Raw genomic sequence first — 23176 nt, 5'->3', positions numbered from 1 at the left:
AAACATTGTAAAGTGGTTATCCCACTGGCTATAAGGTGAATGTACCAATTTGTAAGTCGCTCTGGATAAGAGCGTCTGCTAAATGACGTAAATGTAAATGTTAAATGACGAGACAGAGGCATTGATGCGAGTAACCAGTCTTGTTCAGTATAGTGCAATACATCCGGGTATCTCAAGTACACCGGTAAAACACTGGAGTTGCAGTAATTAACATTTACCAACAGATGGCATCATTGTGCCATCTTTCACCCATAACATCTTCCCTTTTATAAAATAGGACAGGAACTGTCAATTCACTAACAAAACAAACCTAGTAGTAATTTCCAACATGAACAGTTTAGTATATATATATATATTTTTAGTTAACCACTTAACACATTTTGCTTCTCTTTTCAGTTTTATCTCTGTCTGTCAACAATCCCTAATGGGAAACCTACAGATTAAGTCTTTTTGGTGGCTGGGACAGACGCCGGCAGCGTGAAAAGACAGGGGGCTTGTCTGCGTGGACTGCGGGCTCCCGCACAGGCGTGTCACCTGACTGTCTAAGGGGAGTATTGATGGGCGAGGGAGTGGCCGACCGGTGATCCCCTGGCTCTTCGCCCAGTGCCTCAGGCCCCATGTGACTTGCTGGGGTTCCGTCTTTTGTCATGTCCCCTATGACCATCAGAGTTCTGAGTAGCTGCTGGCTCAGCAATCCGAAGGTCAACCCTGTTACGACGGTACAGTGATCCATTCACTTCGACCAAGTAGGAGCGTGGTGCCACTTTCTGTACACAGGATCCGAGTCTCCAGAGGCCCTTCCCGTCCCCTGGTAGTGGCTTCATTCGCACCGTTTCACCCACCCTGAGCTCAGGTAAGTATTTTGCTGATTTGTCGTAGATGAACTTGGAGACCTGTCTTCTGTGACGTAGCTTCACCAGCACGTCTGTCACCACACATGGCTCCAGGAGAGTGCTTGCTACTGGCAGAGCTGCTTTTAAACGCCGTGCCATGAGGCGCTGGGCCTGGGCTGCTATCTATTCCTTCTGTCGGGGTATTGCGCCACTGCAGGATTGCTTTCCAGGCATCTTTGCCCTCTCGCAGAGCTTTTTTTGCAGAGGTTCTTTGCGATTTTGACTGACTCAGCCTTCCCTTTTGGGTGTCATGGTGATGAAGTAACGTGCTCGAATTCCCATTCTGCAGCAAATTTTTGGAACTCACATCCGGAGAATTGGGGTCCATTATCTGAAATTACCCTATCTGGCTGGCCATAGCGGGCAAACTGAGCCTTGCAGCGTTTGATCGTTGTCTCTGCTGAGAGGTCGGGGAGGAGGTCAATCTCCCAGAAGTCTGAGTAATGATCAACTACCAGCAGAAAGTCTTTGCCACTGTGCTGGAAGAGATCTAGACTTACTATCTGCCAGGGGCGCATTGGTAGCTCGTGGGACATCATCGTCTCTCTCTGTTGCTCAATGGCATATTCATTGCAGATTGTGCATTTACTGACAGTCTTTGATTTCACTCTGCATTCCTGGCCAATACAGTGTGTCACGTGCTTGTCTGTAACAGGCCTCACCTCCTGTGACCTGAGTGCACGCGCGCCAACATCTCAGGGCGCAGAGACCGGGGAATAACGACTCTCTGACCCTTGAATATTACTCCGTTTTGTACACTGAGCTCTTCTTTGACTGGCCAATATTCTCTGATGGCTAAAGCAGTCTCTTCCTTGCAGTCGGGCCAGCCCATCAGAATCACAGACCTCAATGCCTGGAGTTGCTCGTCCCTGTCTGTGTGCTGTCTGATTTGTATAAGGCGCTGGTCCGTAACATTGAGGTAGTCAGCCTGGTTGATGTGTTCAACATCCACTTGCTCTGTTTGTAAGCTGCACACTGCGTGTTGTTCATGCATGGAGCGTGTGTGAGTGCCTGATGCAGTAGCCCTGCTGAGCGTGTCCCTCACATACATCTCTGGCCCTGGCTTATACACCACCTTGAGGTTGTAGTTTTGTAGGGCCAGTAGCATGCTCTGCAGTCGTTTCGGGGCATTCAGGAGAGGCTTGCTGAATATAGCAATAAGGGGCTTGTGATCTGTCTCTGCGGTAATATTGTCACGCCCGTACAGGTAGTGGTGGAAGCGTTGGCATGCAAACACAATGCTGAGGCACTCCTTCTCTATCTGAGCATAGTTCTGCTCTGTTGGAGTGAGTGCCCTAGAGGCGAATGCCACAGCATGATTAAGCCTTTTTATTCTAACACTGTCAGTCATCATAATCATCAGGAGGTGAAATGCAAAAACTGACCTTGGATCATTAACTCTGGGACTACTACATCTCTATTTCAATGTAAAGCATCTCTTTAATAATACTTCCTGTTGACCCGACCAAGTGACCTCTCACCTCTGATCATGCTGTGCCCTCTGTGTAGTCAGTTCAGATGCGGGAGGGGTTCACCGACACAGCTGATATAAGCTAGAGGATTTAGGGAGAAGGGGGGAGAGGGATGAAGTGAAGGAGAGAGACTGTTATTGAGAAAATAAGGTAGTTAAAGAGACAGTGTTCAACAGGAATCTCTGTGTGTGGCCTCACCTGGTGTCCACACTGAGCGGCTGCAGAGTACTTTGTACTGAAAAACATTCACAGACACACGAGGACAAACAATATAGTGTAGTTATATAAATAATGAAGTGTCTTACCATTCTCCATGGTTGGTCCTCTGGCCTATTCTTTGAAGGTGGAAGGAGCCACAGTTCTACACCTGAGCCTGCTTACTGCACAACACAATCCATCAATCAGATTGATACACGAGTGTGTAGGTGTGGGTTATAGGGTGTCTAATTGTTCTGAATGTTTTCAATATGGGCGACTCTTAAAATAGCCTGTTTTTGTACAGACGTCACCCTTACCTGAACAGCACCCTCACCTGAGAAGCAGAAATCAAAGGTAGAGAAACCGGGAATTGAATAACTGCAGTTGACATAGCTAAGTAAATGGAAGAATACTCTTGTTGCAATGTGGATGGCTCTTAAAAGAGCCTTTGGTTGTGCATAGTGTAGTCTATGGTGTTGCCAGGGAACAGCACCCTGTTGGAAGAAGTAGGAGGTGAAGATCTCCCGCACACAGATTGCCTGCCGTGCTGCGTTGTTGGCCCCCATCCTTGAAACATCCTGCAGAGCAGCAGACCTCTCCTGGTCCTCGTGTCCATCCTCATGAAGTTATGCAGGATACAGGTAGCCTTCACATGCCTGAATTCCCCCAGGAGGCAGTCCCAGATGGCCCTGGTCACCCAACCTTGCAGTGCCCTACACGGTAACTGTAGGCAATCGTTTTGAAGGAATCTCCAGTTGCAAGGTATCTGTAGGAATATGGAAGATAATGTAATTATTAGACTTTTACATCACCAGGTCATTGTGGATTACTAAAGTATCATATCCCTTATAACAAATCATGATAACATTAGATAGATAGATGCATGTGCACACATGTGCATGTGTAGCATGTGACAACAGCAGGATCATATCAAGGATAGCGTCACAAATTAATATATAAATACCCCTTGAAGCTTGATGATGAGTTAATCATTTGAATCCGCTGTGTAGTGCTGAGGCAAAAAACAACAATGTGCATCCCTTTGAGTCCCCAGGACCAGGACTGAGAACCACTACTCTTCATTGGGACCTCTTCATCTGCAGACAGGCTTTCACCGCTCTCTGTATCTGAGGACAGAAAACATCACAAGAAACAGACTTCATTATGCTCAAATTAGACAGCACTGAATATGATGTTACTGTTATCTCCTTCCTCACTTCTAGGGACTGGAACTACACAAAAGTACCTGCCCTTTCCAGAATAGCCTGCTCTCTCACTTTGACAGTTGCGTTGGGGCTTCCATCCTTTCACCCTCCTCCGTGGCTGTTCGCTAGCTACCTACAAATGCATTTGGAGTTTTTTTTTTTTTACAATGATAAATACATAAAGATAGCTAGCTAATATGAAGTTAGGTAGCTGGTCAAATTTAGTTCACTTAGCTAGCTACCTATACAGTATGTAAAGTTGGCTAGATAGCAAGCTAGCTACATTAGCAGCTCATTTGAGTTAGCCTGCACTGTAGCTAGTTAGCTAATAATGCATCAGTTTTTGTTTTTTTTACATTTTCGAAATGTATTTACTTACTTGAATATGTTCTCCCAGCCATGTAGACGATTGGAAACAGGGCAGCAAAGTTTGTTTGTCACCAGAGCGGTTTAGAGCATATAACTAAAAGAAACGTCCTCTCACTGTCAACTGCGTTTATTTTCAGCAAACTTAACATGTGTAAATATTTGTATAAACATAACAAGATTCAAAAACTGAGACATAAACAGAACAAGTTCGACAGACATGTGACTAACAGAAATTGAATAATGTGTCCCTGAATAAAGAGGGGGTCAAAATCAAAAGTAACAGTCAGTATCTGGTGTGGCCATCTCCTCCTCATCTCCTCCTCATGGACTGCACCAGATTTGCCAGTTCTTGCTGTGAGATGTTACCCCACTCTTCCACCAAGGCACCTGCAAGTTCCCAGACATTTCTGGGGGGAATGGCCCTAGCCCTCACCCTCCGATCCAACAGGTCCCAGACGTGCTCAATGGGATTGAGATCCGGGCTCTTCGCTGGCCATGGCAGAACACTGACATTCCTGTCTTGCAGGAAATCACGCACAGAACGAGCAGTATGGCTGGTGGCATTGTCATGCTGGAGGGTCATGTCAGGATGAGCCCGCAGGAAGGGTACCACATGAGGGAGGAGGATGTCTTCCCTGTAACGCACAGCGTTGAGATTGCCTGCAATGACAACAAGCTCAGTCCGATGATGCTGTGACACACTGCCCCAAACCATGACGGACCATCCACCTCCAAAATCGATCCCGCTCCAGAGTACAGGCCTCGTGTAACGCTTATTCCTTCGACGATAAACGCGAATCTGACCATCACCCCTGGTGAGACAAAACCGTGACTCGTCAGTGAAGAGCATTTTTTGCCAGTCCTGTCTGGTCCAGCGACGGTGGGTTTGTGCCCATAGGCGACGTTGTTGCCAGAGATGTCTGGTGAGGACCTGCCTTACAACAGGCCTACAAGCCCTCAGTCCAGCCTCTCTCAGCCAATTGCGGACAGTCTGAGCACTGATGGAGGGATTGTGCGTTCCTGGTGTAACTCGGGCAGTTGTTGTTGCCATCCTGTACCTGTCCCGCAGGTGCGCTGTCTTAGGCGTCTCACAGTACGGACATTGCAATTTATTGCCCTGGCCACATCTGCAGTCCTCATGCCTCCTTGCAGCATGCCTAAGGCACGTTCACGCAGATGAGCAGGGACCCTGGGCATCTTTCTTTTGGTGTTTTTCAGAGTCAGTAGAAAGGCCTCTTTAGTGTCCTAAGTTTTCATAACTGTGACCTTAATTGCCTACAGTCTGTAAGCTGTTAGTGTCTTAACGACCGTTCCACTGGTGCATGTTCATTAATTGTTTATGGTTCATTGAACAAGCATGGGAAACAGTGTTCAAACCCTTTACAATGAAGATCTGTGAAGTTATTTGGATTTTTACAAATTATCTTTGAAAGACAGGTTCCTGAAAAAGGGAGGGTTTTTTTTCTGAGTTTATTTACCTGTGAATAAATTCATGAAATGGAGAATGGATTAAACTATTTACCCATTTAATAACCAGACCTTCATACGAACTTGCTATGCTGAATTCTTGACGCACAATCGAATGTGCTGCATATGCTGCCACCACGCCCACAAGCGAGCCACTCTATGAGGCCGAAGAGGCACGCGGCAATTTACTGGGTGCTAGTGTACACAAGCCGTTAGAAAAAAACGTACCTCCATTGACAGTCCATGTTAATTCATGGCAGTATTTTATTTCGCTAGGAAGATGTTAGGTGACTTGGTGAGAGGTGTCAGTAGCTTCACAAGGCTTAATTGTGGCACTTATCACCCCCATAGTTCAGCATCACCACCACTTATCACCCCCATAGTTCAGCATCACCACCACTTATCACCCCCATAGTTCAGCATCACCACCACTTATCACCCCCATAGTTCAGCATCACCACCGCTTATCACCCCCATAGTTCAGCATCGCCACCACATATCACCCCCATAGTTCAGCATCACCACCACTTATCACCCCCATAGTTCAGCATCACCACCGCTTATCACCCCCATAGTTCAGCATCACCACCACTTATCACCCCCATAGTTCAGATTCAATACCGGCACTTATCACCCCCGTAGCTCAGCATCACCACCACATATCACCCCCATAGTTCAGCATCACCACCACTTATCACCCCCCATAGTTCAGCATCACCACCACTTATCACCCCCATAGTTCAGCATCACCACCATTTTTCACCCCCATAATTCAGCATCACCACCTCTTATCACCCCCATAGTTCAGCATCACCACCGGCACCTCCACTAGCTAGTAGGGCTACTATCGAGTCAGACTCAGTGGGAGAGGGAGAAGGGGAGCTGGGGGAGGGGGCAGTGCCTCCACCGACCAAGTGCTCGGAGCAGGTGCAATTTGCAGTTCAAGAACAAGCAAACGTATAACCCCTGGATTGTCATGCAGAATTCAAAGTTGGGCTGTACAACATGCAAAAAGGTTGGGAGCTTGGATCTAGAAACGACTGGAGGGATTAAACTAGCAAAAGAGTGGGTGGAATGGACAGTAAATTAACATCCTATGTCTCAGACGTAAAAAACAACAACAAAGAGCCCTCAGAAAAAAGGTTTTTGAACATTCCTGAATCAAGGCGCATTTGGTGGCAGCAAGCCTTGTAGACGAGGCTAAAGAGGACACCCAGGTTAACACTCAAAATGAACAATAAATAAATAGACACTACAACCAGAGGCTTCCGAACAGCCTTAGAAGGAGGCTAAACGTCACAGCCACAGGCCCGCTCATGGCTTGGAGACGTCACAGCCACAGGCCCGCTCATGGCTTGGAGACGTCACAGCCACAGGCCCGCTCATGGCTTGGAGACGTCACAGCCACAGGCCCGCTCATGGCTTGGAGACGTCACAGCCACAGGCCCGCTCATGGCTTGGAGACGTCACAGCCACAGGCCCGCTCCTGGCTTGGAGACGTCACAGCCACAGGCCCGCTCATGGCTTGGAGACGTCACAGCCACAGGCCCGCTCCTGGCTTGGAGACGTCACAGCCACAGGCCCGCTCCTGGCTTGGAGACGTCACAGCCACAGCCCCGCTCCTGGCTTGGAGACGTCACAGCCACAGGCCCGCTCATGGCTTGGAGACGTCACAGCCACAGGCCCGCTCATGGCTTGGAGACGTCACAGCCACAGGCCCGCTCATGGCTTGGAGACGTCACAGCCACAGGCCCGCTCCTGGCTTGGAGACGTCACAGCCACAGGCCCGCTCATGGCTTGGAGACGTCACAGCCACAGGCCCGCTCCTGGCTTGGAGACGTCACAGCCACAGGCCCGCTCCTGGCTTGGAGACGTCACAGCCACAGGCCCGCTCATGGCTTGGAGACGTCACAGCCACAGGCCCGCTCCTGGCTTGGAGACGTCACAGCCACAGGCCCGCTCATGGCTTGGAGACGTCACAGCCACAGGCCCGCTCATGGCTTGGAGACGTCACAGCCACAGGCCCGCTCATGGCTTGGAGACGTCACAGCCACAGGCCCGCTCATGGCTTGGAGACGTCACAGCCACAGGCCCGCTCATGGCTTGGAGACGTCACAGCCACAGGCCCGCTCATGGCTTGGAGACGTCACAGCCACAGGCCCGCTCATGGCTTGGAGACGTCACAGCCACAGGCCCGCTCCTGGCTTGGAGACGTCACAGCCACAGGCCCGCTCCTGGCTTGGAGACGTCACAGCCACAAGCCCGCTCATGGCTTGGAGACGTCACAGCCACAGGCCCGCTCATGGCTTGGAGACGTCACAGCCCCGCTCATGGCTTGGAGACGTCACAGCCACAGGCCCGCTCATGGCTTGGAGACGTCACAGCCACAGGTCCGCTCATGGCTTGGAGACGTCACAGCCACAGGCCCGCTCATGGCTTGGAGACGTCACAGCCACAGGCCCGCTCATGGCTTGGAGACGTCACAGCCACAGGCCCGCTCATGGCTTGGAGACGTCACAGCCACAGGCCCGCTCATGGCTTGGAGACGTCACAGCCACAGGCCCGCTCATGGCTTGGAGACGTCACAGCCACAGGCCCGCTCCTGGCTTGGAGACGTCACAGCCACAGGCCCGCTCATGGCTTGGAGACGTCACAGCCACAGGCCCGCTCCTGGCTTGGAGACGTCACAGCCACAGGCCCGCTCCTGGCTTGGAGACGTCACAGCCACAGCCTGGATGTGTTGTTACCTACCCTTACCACCTGGGGGCGGCCCGTCAGGAAGTCCAGGATCCAGTTGCAGAGGGAGGTGTTTAGTCCCAGGATCCTTAGCTTAGTGATGAGCTTAGAGGGCACTATGGTGTTGAATGCTGAGCTGTAGTCAATGAATAGCATTCTCACGTAGGTGTTCCTCTTGTCCAGGTGGGAAAGGGCAGTGTGGAGTGCGATAGAGATTGCATCATCTGTGGATCTGTTGGGGCGGTATGCAAATTGGAGTGGGTCTAGGGTTTCTGGGATTATGCTGTTGATGTGAGCCATGACCAGTCTTTCAAAGCACTTCATGGCTACAGACGTCAGTGCTACGGGTCGGTAGTCATTTAGGCAGGTTATCTTAGAGTTCTTGGGCACGGGGACTATGGTGGTCTGCTTGAAACATGTTGGTATTACAGACTCAGTCAGGGACATGTTGAAAATGTCAGTGAAGACACTTGCCAGTTGGTCAGCACATGCTCGGAGTACACGTCCTGGTAATCCGTCTGGCCCTGCGGCCTTGTGAATGTTGACCTGCTTAAAAGTCTTACTCACATCGGCTACGGAGAGCGTGATCACATAGTCATCCGGAACAGCTGGTGCTCTCATGCATGCTTCAGTGTTGCTTGCCTCGAAGCGAGCATAGAAGTGGTTTAGCTCGTCTGGTAGGCTTGTGTCACTGGGCAGCTCGCGGCTGTGCTTCCCTTTGTAGTCTGTAATAGTTTTCAAGCCCTGCCACATCCGACGAGCGTCAGAGCCAGTGTAGTATGATTCAATCTTAGACCTGTATTGACTCTTTGCCTGTTTGATGGTTCGTCTGAGGTCATAGCGGGATTTCTTATAAGCGTCCGGGTTAGAGTCCCGTTCCTTGAAAGCGGCAGCTCTACCCTTTAGCTCAGTGCGGATGTTTCCTGTAATCCATGGCTTCTGGTTGGGGTATGTACGTACGGTCACTGTGGGGACGACATCATCAATGCATTGATGAAGCCAGTGACTGATGTGGTGTACTCCTCAATGCTGTCTGAAGAATCCCGGAACATGTTCTAGTCTGTGCTAGCAAAACAGTCCTGTAGCTTAGCATCTGTGTCATCTGACCACTTTTTTATTAACCGAATCACTGGTGCTTCCTGTTCAGTTTTTGCTTAAATCAAAATGAGGAAGTCAGGATTAATGGCTACAATGAGCACGTTTTGCAGTGCACAGCTTTTCGAAGCGGGGTTTGAAGCATGATACTGCCACTCTCAGCTCCTGCTCAATGTTTAGCTGGGACCTGTACTTGGTCTTCAGTGCAGCAACAGCAGAGAAGCCAGTCTCACAAAGATAAGATGTTGCAAAAGGAAGAAGAATGCCCATGGCCCTCTGCCCTAAGAGTCTCTCTACACTCAGCCAGAATTCACTCAGTGTCTGTGATGTGAACCTCAGTCTCAATGTGGAGTCAGACGTCATATCAATGAACTGGTCCTCCTCTGCAGAGCTGAAACCAGTTGGAGCTGGTGCATTGAAAGGGTCTCTCACCCAGTCATATTGGGAACTGTTTTCAGGGAAGTACTTTTTAAAGAATCCCATCAGTGATGAAATATGCTCCTTAATATATGGAATCACTGAGGTGGCATCATAGTCAGTAGTGTCAACAAATTCATGCAGGTTCTCGAATGAATCAGTATGTCCTTCATCAAGTCGCCTGCCCCACATTGCAAGCGTTCGAGTGAAAGAGCTGATCTTGTCTGTGACCTGAGGGAGGTGTTTATCTTTCCCTTGAAGCTGTAGATTTAGTTCATTTAGCTTTCCAAATATGTCACTCAGGTAGGCCAGTTTTGCCAGGAAGTTCTCATCACTAAATTTTTCTGCGAGGTCATACTTGTGCTCCTGCTCCCAAAACATTCTTATCTGCTCTCTGAGCTCAAAAACTCGGGACAATACTTTTCCTCGTGACAGCCACCTTGCTTCACTGTGAAACAGCACAGCTTGATGTTCAGCTCCCATCTCCTCACAGATAGCAGAGAAGACTCTTGTTTTTAGTGGTCTGGTCTTTATAAAATTGACTACACCTACAATGTCAGTCATAACCTCACTTAATTCAGAGGAAAGGTGCCTTGATGCCAGTGCTTCTCTGTGTATAACACGGTGTGTCCACTCAGCATTAGGTGAGGCCTTCTTGATGAGTGCCCGAAGTCCTTTTCTCATCCCTGCCGTGGTCTGTGCATCATCACTGCAAACACCAATGCAGTTCTCCCACTTTAGCCCATTCTCAGTCAGGAAGCAGTCCAGCATTTTGAATAGCTCTTCAGCTGTGGCTCTGTCTCTGACATATTTACAAAAAAGTAGATCCTCACACAGGGAGTTTGTCATGTCAAAACGTACATAAGCGATAAACAAACAGTCTTTGTTACTGTCAGTTGCTTCATCGAACTGTAAGGCAAAACGTTTGTCTTTGAGTTTATCTACCAGATGTTCTTTAAGATCGTTAGCAATGTCATTTATACGTCTGGCGACAGTGTCATTGGACAGAGGGATAGTTTTTATTTTTGCAGCACTTGCGTCATCCAGCATGACAGAGACCATGTCTAATGTTGCAGGCAGTATCAGCTCCTCTGCTATGGAGTGGGGTTTTTTGCACTGAGCAATTTGGTACGCCACCTTATATGATGCTAACAGTGCTCGCTGGTTTCCTGAAGTAGCATTCACAAAGCGGGACGATTGTTGGCAATATTCGGCACGTTTTCGCTGAAAAAACTCAAGCGGCTTATCAGCGTGATTGGGGTGTAATGTCTTTAAGTGACGCCTTCATTTATTTGGCTTCGTGCTGTCCGCTACCAACATTTTTAGACACAGTAAACATACCGGTCTTTCCTCGTCTCCCACCGTAGTCACAGTGAAGCCAAGCGCTACATACGCTTCGTCATATTTCCTCGTCTTAGCTTTCGGGAGACTTACGTTTGTCTCATTATCTCCGTCTCTCTCCGCCTTTCTTTTCATCCCTGTTAGGTATGTTTCCATGGCGTCTCTTAAGGGTTTGTTATCTGCACTTCATATATCCTGCTGTGTGCTCTTGTTCGGTGCAAAAAAAACCTGGGAAGAAAAAAGCACGTTCCACGGGGTCACACGCGCCCCCCCCCTGCTACTAGGGAAGACATCATTCTCCCACCAGGGAGAAGGACTGATTTACAGTCATTGGGGCGGGCGGGGAGGGCAGTGACGCTCTGTTCCAGCATGTGTGTGTTGCTATAAACCCGGCAGCAGAGTCACGTCACTTCAATGTTTCCTGCCTGATCCTGCCTCTTGTGTCTTTAACCGGAGCACCATAACGTTGGACGCTTAACCGGGCAATATGAAGACTTCTTTGCCCTGCTGGTTGTGTACAATGTTAATGTACATCATCACTATATCATCAACATCAAGTGACACAGGCAGTAAGTACGTTTGCTAGCTAGCTAGTACTAATGTGGATTTTGCGGTTGTAACGTTACTTTCTTAAACTTTCTTAAACTTTCTTATACACAGCATCTATAGAATGGAACAGGGCCCGGTTTCCCAAAAGCATCGGATAGGATCCTATGGCTCTAACGATAAACTTAGCCTTAAGATACTTATAGGAAACCGGGGCCAAATCAAAAGTTTATTTGTCCTGTACACAGATTTGCAGGTGTAACATTTTGATGTCATGGATGGTCAGTTGTTGCACCCATAGCTCTGTCTATTAACTTGAGAGTGGTTACATTTCTTCAGTCCCCTCCTTCAGTTTCTTACCGAAACAGGGAATAGGCTTCGTTATTGTTTCAACAGCTGATTGCCGCTTTTAACAAATGTCTGCAGGTAACCTTTCAGGAGAGCTATTAAAGGCCCAGTGCAGTCAAAAATATGATTTTCCTGTGTTTGATTTCCACACTATGAGGTTGGAATAATACTGTGAAATTGTGTAAATGATGATAATGCCCTTTTAGTGTAAGAGCTGTTTGAAAAGACTGACTGAAATTTCAGCCTGTTTTGGTGGGATGGAGTTTTGTCCTTCCATGGTGACATCACCATGCGGTAAATTAGTTAATAGACCAATAAGAAAGAGTTCCGAACCTCTCTGCCAATAACAGCTAGTTTTCAGTTTCCCCCTCCCCACTCAGTCCACTCCCAGACAGTCCTAGATACATTCTTGCTTGAGAAATTGCTCTTTGCTAAGATTCTATTTTTGTTTCTTTTTGACCATTTTAAGTGAAAACAATCACAGTAAGGTACTTAATTGTTACCCAGAAATGATTTGATAACGAGCTAAAAACGTCTGCATTGGACCTTTTAAACGTGGCTCCTGAGGTACCCTTGTATAAAGCTCTCACTAAAGAGAGATCAGCTGTCTGTGGGAAATGCAGCCTTTTCAGTATCTGTGATTGATTCAAACACCCTCGATCAACTAATCGATAAACCGATTATTCTAACTGATCCCTACTATTAATGAGATGGTTTTAGAATGGGAGTCACTGTCAACCTGCTCAACATTATATCTTGCTTAGTCTAATGCTAGTCAGTGTTCATTGACCATTTCCTGGTTCAAACTGCCTTAGCTGTTGTGGGAGTCAATGTCAACCTGCTCAACATTCAGTAGGCCTGTATCTTGCTTTGTCTCAAAGTATATCACTCTGTAATCTGTTTCTCTCAGGGACAGTTCAGGTTGCTGGTTCTGCTGAGCCCATTGTGGCCTTAGTTGGCGATGACGTCATCCTGCCTTGCACCCTGAGACCCACCGTTAACGCTGTGTATCAAACAGTAGAATGGCAGAGACCTGACCTAAAACCAAAAGAGGTCCATCTTCACAGAGATGAGAAGGACGACCTTGCGCTCCAGAATCCATCATTCAGGGGAAGGACGTCACTGTTTAAAGAAGAACTAGAGGAAGGCAACGCTAGTTTAAAGCTGACCAGAGTGGAACTCTCCGATGCTGGAAACTACACCTGTTACATTCCACTGTTGGACCACCAGAAAACCACCATTCAACTCATTGTTGGTGAGTCAACACACCTGCTGACCACCCAATCCCCCTTAAGAGACAGATCACATGAAATCAAGGGTGAGTTCAATGTCAAGTCCATTGCCTGATGAGTATTAGTTAGATAGATTGGTTAGCCTACATGCTAACCTTAATAGTGTGATAACCCCAGCTAATTCAATGTACAATGCTGTGAGTCATTGGAAGTTACTTTTTGAATTTTAAGGTCCATAAGTATTAGCAAACCCTTGTTATATTTAAGCAATAAGTCACGAGGGGGTGTGTCATATGGCCAATATACCACGGCTAAGGTCTGTTCTTATGCACGACGCAACCTGGATATAGCCATTAGCCGTGGTATATTGGCCACATACCACAAACCCTGAGTTGCCTTATTGCTATTATAAACTGGTTACCAACGTAATTATTTTATTGTCATACCCGTGGTATAACATTATAAACAAGGTGGTTTGACCCTGAATGCTGATTGGCTGAGAGCCGTGGTATATCTCTGTATCTCTATAGGTGCAGCGTCTCGACCAGTAATCTCCATTGAAGGAATCAAAGGTGATGAGGTGGTCCTGCGCTGTGAGGCTGAAGGCTGCTACCCAGAGCCTGTCATGGAGTGGTGTGACGTTCATGGACGTGTCCTCCCTGCTGCTGGACCTCCAGAGACATCCAGAGACCGTGAAGGCTGCTACACTGTGACAAGCCATGTCATCGTCCCGAAAACGGACAACAACACGTTCACCTGTCGGGTTCAACAGCCGGAGATCAAACACATGAAGGAGAGACGGGTTCATATTCCAGGTGAGGGTCTGTTTTGGATATTTGAAAGAAGGCACTATCGGTAAAAAATGTACTGTTGTTTAAGTCATTTCATGTATAATACGCATTAGGTATTGTAATAATTCTACATCCTGTGTTTCAGATCAAATGTTTCCTACGCAGTGCCAGTCCTCGTGGCTGACAGGTCTTGTTGCAGCTCTTGTTGGAGTTGCAGTTGGAGTTGCAGTTGTAGCTGGAGGTCTCTCCCTGTTGATAAAAATAGGGATGTTGACCATCAGCATGGTAAGTCATGGGAGTTACTTCCTGGTGTGGTAGTGTTATCTGGTGGAGGTCTAATTGCGCTATATAAAACAACCTAAAGAGAGAGGTAATTCATGTCTGTCTACATCAGTGGTCACCAACCGGTCGATCGCGATTGACTGGTCCATCTCCAAGACATTCCTAGTCGATCACCAAACATTTCTGTAAAGTTCCCAACGATAAAGCCTTGTGTTCCTATTTATTTTAATGTTTTGGTGCTGTTTGCAGTAGGTCCACTTGATTCAGCAGCCCTGGTGCCGGGAAGGAAAAGTGTTCCCATTTCATTTGTCTGAAGGTAGAACTCTGCCTACCCGGCAGGTCCAGAGAGCAAATCAAGTCCTCCTATAGGCCGACCACTGGCCAATCAGATAGCTCAGATCACCGTGTCTGCACAGTATCTTCGAGCCATAGGTTTAAAACAAAGCCTCTAACGCACAGCAAAGTTGATACAAATAACAACAAATAATAACAAAGATAGCTGATAATGTAAGCATACTGTGTCCATAATAAGTATATAGGTTGTATGTTGGGAGCTTTTGTGAAAGAGCACAGTTAGAAAGATATGGCATATAGAAGCAAACCGGATGGACATCATGAAAATGATCGGAGAGGTTGAGAGTAGAAGAAGTTCAGGAGCAAAAAAAATAATAATATATATATATATAGAATTATTGTAAAATTAACTCTGTCCATAAGGTGTAGATAGTAAGTATAGGCTGGAAGTAGAGGCCTGGGCATTGTTGTTCACTAATTTACCCCAAGTAGGGAAAGGATGGTGGGGTTGAAAAGTAATAAAGGGGAGAATATATATAAAAAACATGGGGGATTGGAAGTGATGCAGACAATTACATTGATAGATTGTATCTTCTATCTGCAATATTAAGCTGATCCACCCCCCCCCCACAAAAAAAAAATGTAGACTGTGATATTTCAAAACGTTTAAAACCATAACCAGAGAGAGACTCAACGAATACAGCAAAGTTGATGCTGTGAGATTTCAAAACATTTAAGTTCATGTTTGTTGTTATTCAGCACTGTCAACATTTAGTCTTCCAGTTGATGGCCAAACTCAAGTCGCACTGTATCCTTTTCTCAGCAGAGGGAAGGAGGGCGGAGGGACAGTGAGTCGGGTGAGAGTCAGCCTCACCACTGCTCTCTCCCTCCCCTCAGACTGACCATCAGATGCAGGTCATCAGTCAGCCTCACCACTGCTCTCTCCCTCCCCTCAGACTGACCATCAGATACAGGTCATCAGGCAGCCTCACCACTGCTCTCTCCCTCCCCTCAGACTGACCATCAGGTCATCAGTCAGCCTCACCACTGCTCTCTCCCTCCCCTCAGACTGACCATCAGATACAGGTCATCAGTCAGCCTCACCACTGCTCTCTCCCTCCCCTCAGACTGACCATCAGATACAGGTCATCAGGCAGCCTCACCACTGCTCTCTCCCTCCCCTCAGACTGACCATCAGATGCAGGTCATCAGGCAGCCTCACCACTGCTCTCTCCCTCCCCTCAGACTGACCATCAGATACAGGTCATCAGGCAGCCTCACCACTGCTCTCTCCCTCCCCTCAGACTGACCATCAGATACAGGTCATCAGTCAGCCTCACCACTGCTCTCTCCCTCCCCTCAGACTGACCATCAGATACAGGTCATCAGTCAGCCTCACCACTGCTCTCTCCCTCCCCTCAGACTGACCATCAGATACAGGTCATCAGTCAGCCTCACCGCTGCTCTCTCCCTCCCCTCAGACTGACCATCAGGTCATCAGTCAGCCTCACCACTGCTCTCTCCCTCCCCTCAGACTGACCATCAGATACAGGTCATCAGTCAGCCTCACCACTGCTCTCTCCCTCCCCTCAGACTGACCATCAGATACAGGTCATCAGGCAGCCTCACCACTGCTCTCTCCCTCCCCTCAGACTGACCATCAGATACAGGTCATCAGGCAGCCTCACCACTGCTCTCTCCCTCCCCTCAGACTGACCATCAGATACAGGTCATCAGTCAGCCTCACCACTGCTCCCTCCCTCCCCTCAGACTGACCATCAGATGAAGGTCATCAGTTCAGTAAAAATAAAAGCTAATTATTATTCTCACTTAGCTGTGCCTCACAAATAATACAACACATGATCTATTATCAGTGTGATCATATAACACATTTTATAAAATATAATTTCTAAGTGGTCTGAGAAGAACAAGATTGGCAGGGAAATCCAAGCATAGCCAATATGCATTAATACTGTATTGGACTTATAGCCTACTGTACAAACCTCATTGCTACAGAACAGTTTTTAATTGGTTAATGTTGCTTATGTTTTTTCAGTCATGTTTAAAAGAGAATCTGAGGGGTAGATCTCGGCCTGCTTTTTCACTCAAAGTGATCTTGACTCAGAAAAGGTTGGTGACCACTGGTCTACATGGTCAAGAGGTTGAACAGAGGACTTGACTACATAGTAGATTTCACCAGTCCAGGGATGTGAAACACGTACTTAGTTGACTGTGTTCATGTGACGTGTTAGACGGTTCTGTTCTAGTCCTGTCTCTCATCCATTTAAACAGGAGCGTTGGACGTCAGTAATGCAGAACCCTTAATGAAGAAGAACAAGGAGACGACGAAGAATGAGGAAGATGAGGCCAGTGAACCCAGTCTGTCAGAGGTTTAAAAGATTGTAAAAGATGTGAAATGATCTAATTTATAATAATAGTGTTATATGCCATTTAGCAGACATGTATGGACGGTCCCAGGAATCAAACCCACTATCCTGGAGTTACATGCGCTACCAAGGACCATGCTTGACTATGACTCTATAGAACTATGCATTGCTATATTTACGTGTTAGTCATTTAGCAGAAGCTCATATCCAGAGCGACTAGGTTTAAGTGCCTTGCTCAAGGGCACCGACAGATTTTTCACCTAGGTGGCTCAGGGATTTGAACCAGCAACCTTTTGGTTACTGGCCCCATGCGCTTAACCACTAGTCTGCCTACCGCTCCATATATAGCACTATGTCGTCAGCATTTGTTGTTGCATCCGCCATCTTTGGTGTGGCTTAGGTAGTCAGTAATATGTGCTGATTTATTCATTTATTTGACAGGGACAATGCACTTTAATAGTAAAAGCACCAGTTATTGCGTACAGAAGCAATCAAAGCCTGGCTGAGTTGGAAAGAAAGACTGTTTTGAATTGCCGGGGTCGCGACAGAGGTCACGCGTAGGGAGTTGCTGAAGGGATATTCTGATCAGGGTCTTCTCAGGTGCTAAGATTTGTCTCTGGGGTCACGATGACCTCTCACTGTGCCAAAGAGGGGCATTGTAACTTCCCTGCCAAAATCACCAGGTGCTCCTCTATCCTGTAACTTTGCCTTAAAGGTAGACTAGCCTGTAATCTGCAGTTGGGTTGAGTTGGTGAGGGTTAGTGTTTCTCAATCTTGGTCCTGGGGACCCAAAGGGGTGCACAGTTTTGTTTTGGGAAACAATGGAACAGTATCTAACATATGGAAACCACATGTTTGACTCAGTTCCATTGATTCCATTTCAGCCATTACAATGAGCCTGTCCTCCTATAGCTCCTCCCACCAGCCTCCATTGACTGGGTTAGAGAGTAATGATTTTGGACCTTTCGGAGGAGACGGGAGACGTGAGGACAACGGGTCTGTAGTGTTTGAGTTCCCATGAAGAGATGGTGGATACACTGCCTAGAGTCTCTGTCACTGCAACGGATTTCCGGAGAAGTCGTTTTGAAAATCAGCGTGAAAAAGAGCGCCACCAACTGGTGGAGGAATCTGATAGAGGTGCCGGTTTAGATACAGTGCCTTCGGAAAGTATTCACACCCCTTCCCTTTTTCCACATTTTGTTACATTACAGCCTTATTCTAAAATGGATTAAATAAATAAAAATCCTCATCAATCTACACACAATACCCCATATTGACGAAGCGAAAACAGGTTTTTAGAATCTTTAGCAAATGTATTAAAAATAAAAACTAAAATACCTTATTTACATAAGTATTCAGACCCAGATCTGGGGAAGGGTACCAAAAAATGTCTGCAGCATTGAAGGTCCCCAAGAACACAGTGGCCTCCATCATTCTTAAATGGAAGAAGTTTGGAACCACCAAGACTCTTCCTAGATCTGGCCGCCAAGCCAAACTGAGCAATCTGGGAGAAGGGCCTTGGTCAGGGAGGTGACCAAGAACCCGATGGTCACACTGACAGAGCGCCAGAGTTTCTCTGTGGAGATGGGAGAACCTTCCAGAAGGACAACCATCTCTGCTGGACTCCACCAATCAGGCCTTTATGGTAGAGTGGCCAGACGGAAGCCACTTCTCAGTAAAAGGCACATGACAGCCCGCTTGGAGTTTTCCAAAAGGCACCTAAAGGACTCAGACCATGAGAAACAAGATTCTCTGGTCTGATGAAACCAAGATGTAACTCTTTGGCCTGAATGCCAAGCGTCACGTCTGGTGGAAACCAGGCACCATCCTAACGGTGAAGCATGGTGGTGGCAGCATCATGCTGTGGAGATGTTTTTCAGCGACTGGGAGACTAGTCAGGATCGAGGGAAAGATGAACAGAGCAAAGTACACAGAGATCCTTGATGAAAACCTGCTCCAGAGCCCTCAGGACCTCTGACGGGCAAAGGTTCACCTACCAACAGGACAATGACCCTACACACACAGCCAAGACAACGCAGGATTGGCTTCAGGACAAGTCTCTGAATGTCCTTGAGTGGCCCAGTCAGAGCCCGGACCTGAACCCGATTGAACATCTCTGGAAAGATCTGAAAATAGCTGTACAGCGACGGTCCCCATCCAACCTGACAGAGCTTGAGAGGTTCTGCAGAGAAGAATGGGAGAAACTTCCCAAATACAGGTGTGCCAAGCTTGTAGCGTCATACCCAAGAAGACTCGAAGCTGTAATCGCTGTCATTTTTTAAAATGTTTAGTACATTTGCTAACATTTTGTGTGTGGATTGATAATGTTGAAAAAAAACGATTTAATCAATTTTAGAATAAGGCTGTAACGTAACAAAATGTGGAAAAAGTCAAGGGGTCTGAATACATATTTAAGGTAGATTATATTTACTCTGTTATGCTGTATGCACTGACATGCATGATTGTTGATGTTCAGGGAATTCAAGTGGATAATGCGCACCACAGCAGCTTTAACTCAGACAGCAGTGTGTAGCTTACTGTAGCTGCTGGTAAAGTCACCACAGCAGCTTTAACTCAGACAGCAGTGTTTAGCTTACTGTAGCTGCTGGTAAAGTCACCACAGCAGCTTTAACTCAGACAGCAGTGTGTAGCTTACTGTAGCTGCTGGTAAAGTCACCACAGCAGCTTTAACTCAGACAGCAGTGTGTAGCTTACTGTAGCTGCTGGTAAAGTCACCACAGCAGCTTTAACTCAGACAGCAGTGTGTAGCTTACTGTAGCTGCTGGTAAAGTCACCACAGCAGCTTTAACTCAGACAGCAGTGTGTAGCTTACTGTAGCTGCTGGTAAAGTCACCACAGCAGCTTTAACTCAGACAGCAGTGTGTAGCTTACTGTAGCTGCTGGTAAAGTCACCACAGCAGCTTTAACTCAGACAGCAGTGTGTAGCTTACTGTAGCTGCTGGTAAAGTCACCACAGCAGCTTTAACTCAGACAGCAGTGTGTAGCTTACTGTAGCTGCTGGTAAAGTCACCACAGCAGCTTTAACTCAGACAGCAGTGTGTAGCTTACTGTAGCTGCTGGTAAAGTCACCACAGCAGCTTTAACTCAGACAGCAGTGTGTAGCTTACTGTAGCTGCTGGTAAAGTCACCACAGCAGCTTTAACTCAGACAGCAGTGTGTAGCTTACTGTAGCTGCTGGTAAAGTCACCACAGCAGCTTTAACTCAGACAGCAGTGTGTAGCTTACTGTAGCTGCTGGTAAAGTCACCACAGCAGCTTTAACTCAGACAGCAGTGTGTAGCTTACTGTAGCTGCTGGTAAAGTCACCACAGCAGCTTTAACTCAGACAGCAGTGTGTAGCTTACTGTAGCTGCTGGTAAAGTCACCACAGCAGCTTTAACTCAGACAGCAGTGTGTAGCTTACTGTAGCTGCTGGTAAAGTCACCACAGCAGCTTTAACTCAGACAGCAGTGTGTAGCTTACTGTAGCTGCTGGTAAAGTCACCACAGCTGCTTTAACTCAGACAGCAGTGTGTAGCTTACTGTAGCTGCTGGTAAAGTCACCACAGCAGCTTTAACTCAGACAGCAGTGTGTAGCTTACTGTAGCTGCTGGTAAAGTCACCACAGCAGCTTTAACTCAGACAGCAGTGTGTAGCTTACTGTAGCTGCTGGTAAAGTCACCACAGCAGCTTTAACTCAGACAGCAGTGTGTAGCTTACTGTAGCTGCTGGTAAAGTCACCACAGCTGCTTTAACTCAGACAGCAGTGTGTAGCTTACTGTAGCTGCTGGTAAAGTCACCACAGCAGCTTTAACTCAGACAGCAGTGTGTAGCTTACTGTAGCTGCTGGTAAAGTCACCACAGCAGCTTTAACTCAGACAGCAGTGTGTAGCTTACTGTAGCTGCTGGTAAAGTCACCACAGCAGCTTTAACTCAGACAGCAGTGTGTAGCTTACTGTAGCTGCTGGTAAAGTCACCACAGCAGCTTTAACTCAGACAGCAGTGTGTAGCTTACTGTAGCTGCTGGTAAAGTCACCACAGCAGCTTTAACTCAGACAGCAGTGTGTAGCTTACTGTAGCTGCTGGTAAAGTCACCACAGCAGCTTTAACTCAGACAGCAGTGTGTAGCTTACTGTAGCTGCTGGTAAAGTCACCACAGCAGCTTTAACTCAGACAGCAGTGTGTAGCTTACTGTAGCTGCTGGTAAAGTCACCACAGCAGCTTTAACTTAGACAGCAGTGTGTAGCTTACTGTAGCTGCTGGTAAAGTCATTCGAAGCTTCTAATTTATCACTCAGGATGGAACTTTCCAGTGCTACTATTTTTGACATGTAATATTATTGAAACAAAATCAGAACACTCCATAGAACAATAGTCTATGTATTTTCTTCCATTTATAATTCCAGTGGTGTAAAGTACTTCGGTAAAAATAATTTAAAGTACTACTTAAGTACTACTTTACTATTTATATTTTAGACTACTTTTACTTCACCACATTCCTAAAGAAAATAATGTACTTTTTACTCCATACATTTCGACTGCCACACACAAGTACGCATTACATTAATACTTTTACTTTTGATACTTCAGTATATTTAAAACCAAATACTTTCAGACATTTACTGAAGTAGTATTTTACTGGGTCACTTTTACTTGAGTCATTTTCTATTAAAGTATCTTTACTTTTACTCAAGTATGACGTTTGGATACTTTTTCCACCACTTTATTTCTTTACTCCTTATTTATTTCTTAATTGCGCGAGTGGCATCGTTTTATAAATTCAGTTACAAACGGAGTTTAAGCACAATAGTTAACAGCTCCTTTTTGTGAAGGTCAGAAACCGAATCGCATATTTTGCAGTCAGCCTTTCTAGCTGTTCTTGATTATGGTGGTACTGTTTTATCAAAGTGCAGCTTCCTCTACTCTTAAACACCTGGATAACGTTTTTCATAGTGCCCTTCATTTTATGACAGGAGGCACTTTTATTACCTCTATGTAGTCACGTCGATCACAAAATTATTCTCTTTTTGTTAACTCCACAAACTTCTGACTTACCTAGCGTCACTGTTCAGATTTAAAATGACAAGGTACCAAACCCGTTCACAGGGCTGGTTAACTCTGGAGACTCCTTTGGTGTCTAGAGAATTAGCTAAATCAGCCTTTGGTTTCCTTGCGCCTTGCGTTTGGAATGATCTACAATGTGCTTTTAACATTTGAGGAATTGCTATTTCTAGGGCATTTGACCTTGTTACTGAATAATGTATTTTTTATTAATTTTTTATGATTGTTTTTTGTTTTTCATGTATTGTAGTGTATAATTACGTTTATTTTAATGTGTATATGAATGTGTAGTTTGGTGGTATACGGGGCTCCCCTGGAAAAGAGACCTGTCTCAGCACTGACTTCCTGTCAAAATAAAGAATGTGAAAGAAACTTTAATTTGGCTCCATGGTTTGTTTACTGTTACTGTTGCTTTTTGAGCTCCAGTCATCGATTATCTGCAGATAAATTATCACAACATTCTCTGAAGATGGTATTCCTCAGTGCAGGAACTATATATAGAGAGGAGAGCGCCTCATTCTGGTCCACGCTAATTTTTTCAGTGCGTAAATGTTTTTTTTTTTCAGGCCATCTAATAATTTGGTAAGGTAAAAATGTATTAGAACTCTTATCAGGCGTCGACTGTAAATCATCACCTCCCAAAATAGTCAAACAATATCATGAATGAGTAGAATTGGGTGAAAGTGGATGAGAAATACTATTGGAGAGATGGAAACAAATGTATCAGACTCCGAGACAAGACCGAGACACTTATGTGGTCTCAAGACCGGACTCCACTGCTTCATCCTAATGTAAGCTGAATGCATTGGATACAAAACAAACACTGTCATATTATAAAGGAAAACATGTCCAATGTAATTATATGCACGCATATCAAACAGGAATATACATTAAATGTATTACTCCTTGCAGGGGATTAGACAGATGAACTGCAGCCTGCCCAAGCCTCAAAACCAGAACCGTGGGGAGAAATCAGCACTTCAGAATATGAACACTTATTGGTTTCCTGTATCTGTGCATGAATCCTTAGAACACAGTCCATTGA

The 23176-nt window shown here is 46.4% G+C and overlaps 1 protein-coding gene across 1 annotated transcript; it reads left to right on the top strand.

Annotated features, from left to right (window-relative positions):
• Nucleotides 1–7906: 7906 nt before the first annotated feature.
• LOC311114965 (butyrophilin-like protein 1) lies at nt 7907–17318 on the top strand (the record flags this gene model as incomplete). The annotated part of the gene is made up of 5 exons (XM_084190184.1): nt 7907–7994; nt 12998–13342; nt 13850–14134; nt 14256–14395; nt 16979–17318. The coding sequence occupies 5 exons, from the start codon at nt 7907–7909 to the stop codon at nt 17009–17011; spliced, it is 891 nt and encodes a 296-aa protein (XP_084046310.1). The 3' UTR covers nt 17012–17318.
• Between the last annotated feature and the right edge of the window lie 5858 nt (nt 17319–23176).

This window comes from Coregonus lavaretus (assembly GCF_964263955.1).
Source record: "Coregonus lavaretus genome assembly, contig: HAP1_SCAFFOLD_249, whole genome shotgun sequence".
Classification (NCBI taxonomy): Eukaryota; Metazoa; Chordata; class Actinopteri; order Salmoniformes; family Salmonidae; genus Coregonus; species Coregonus lavaretus.
Note: the sequence above shows the minus strand (reverse complement) of the source record. Positions and strands in the feature narration are given on the sequence as shown.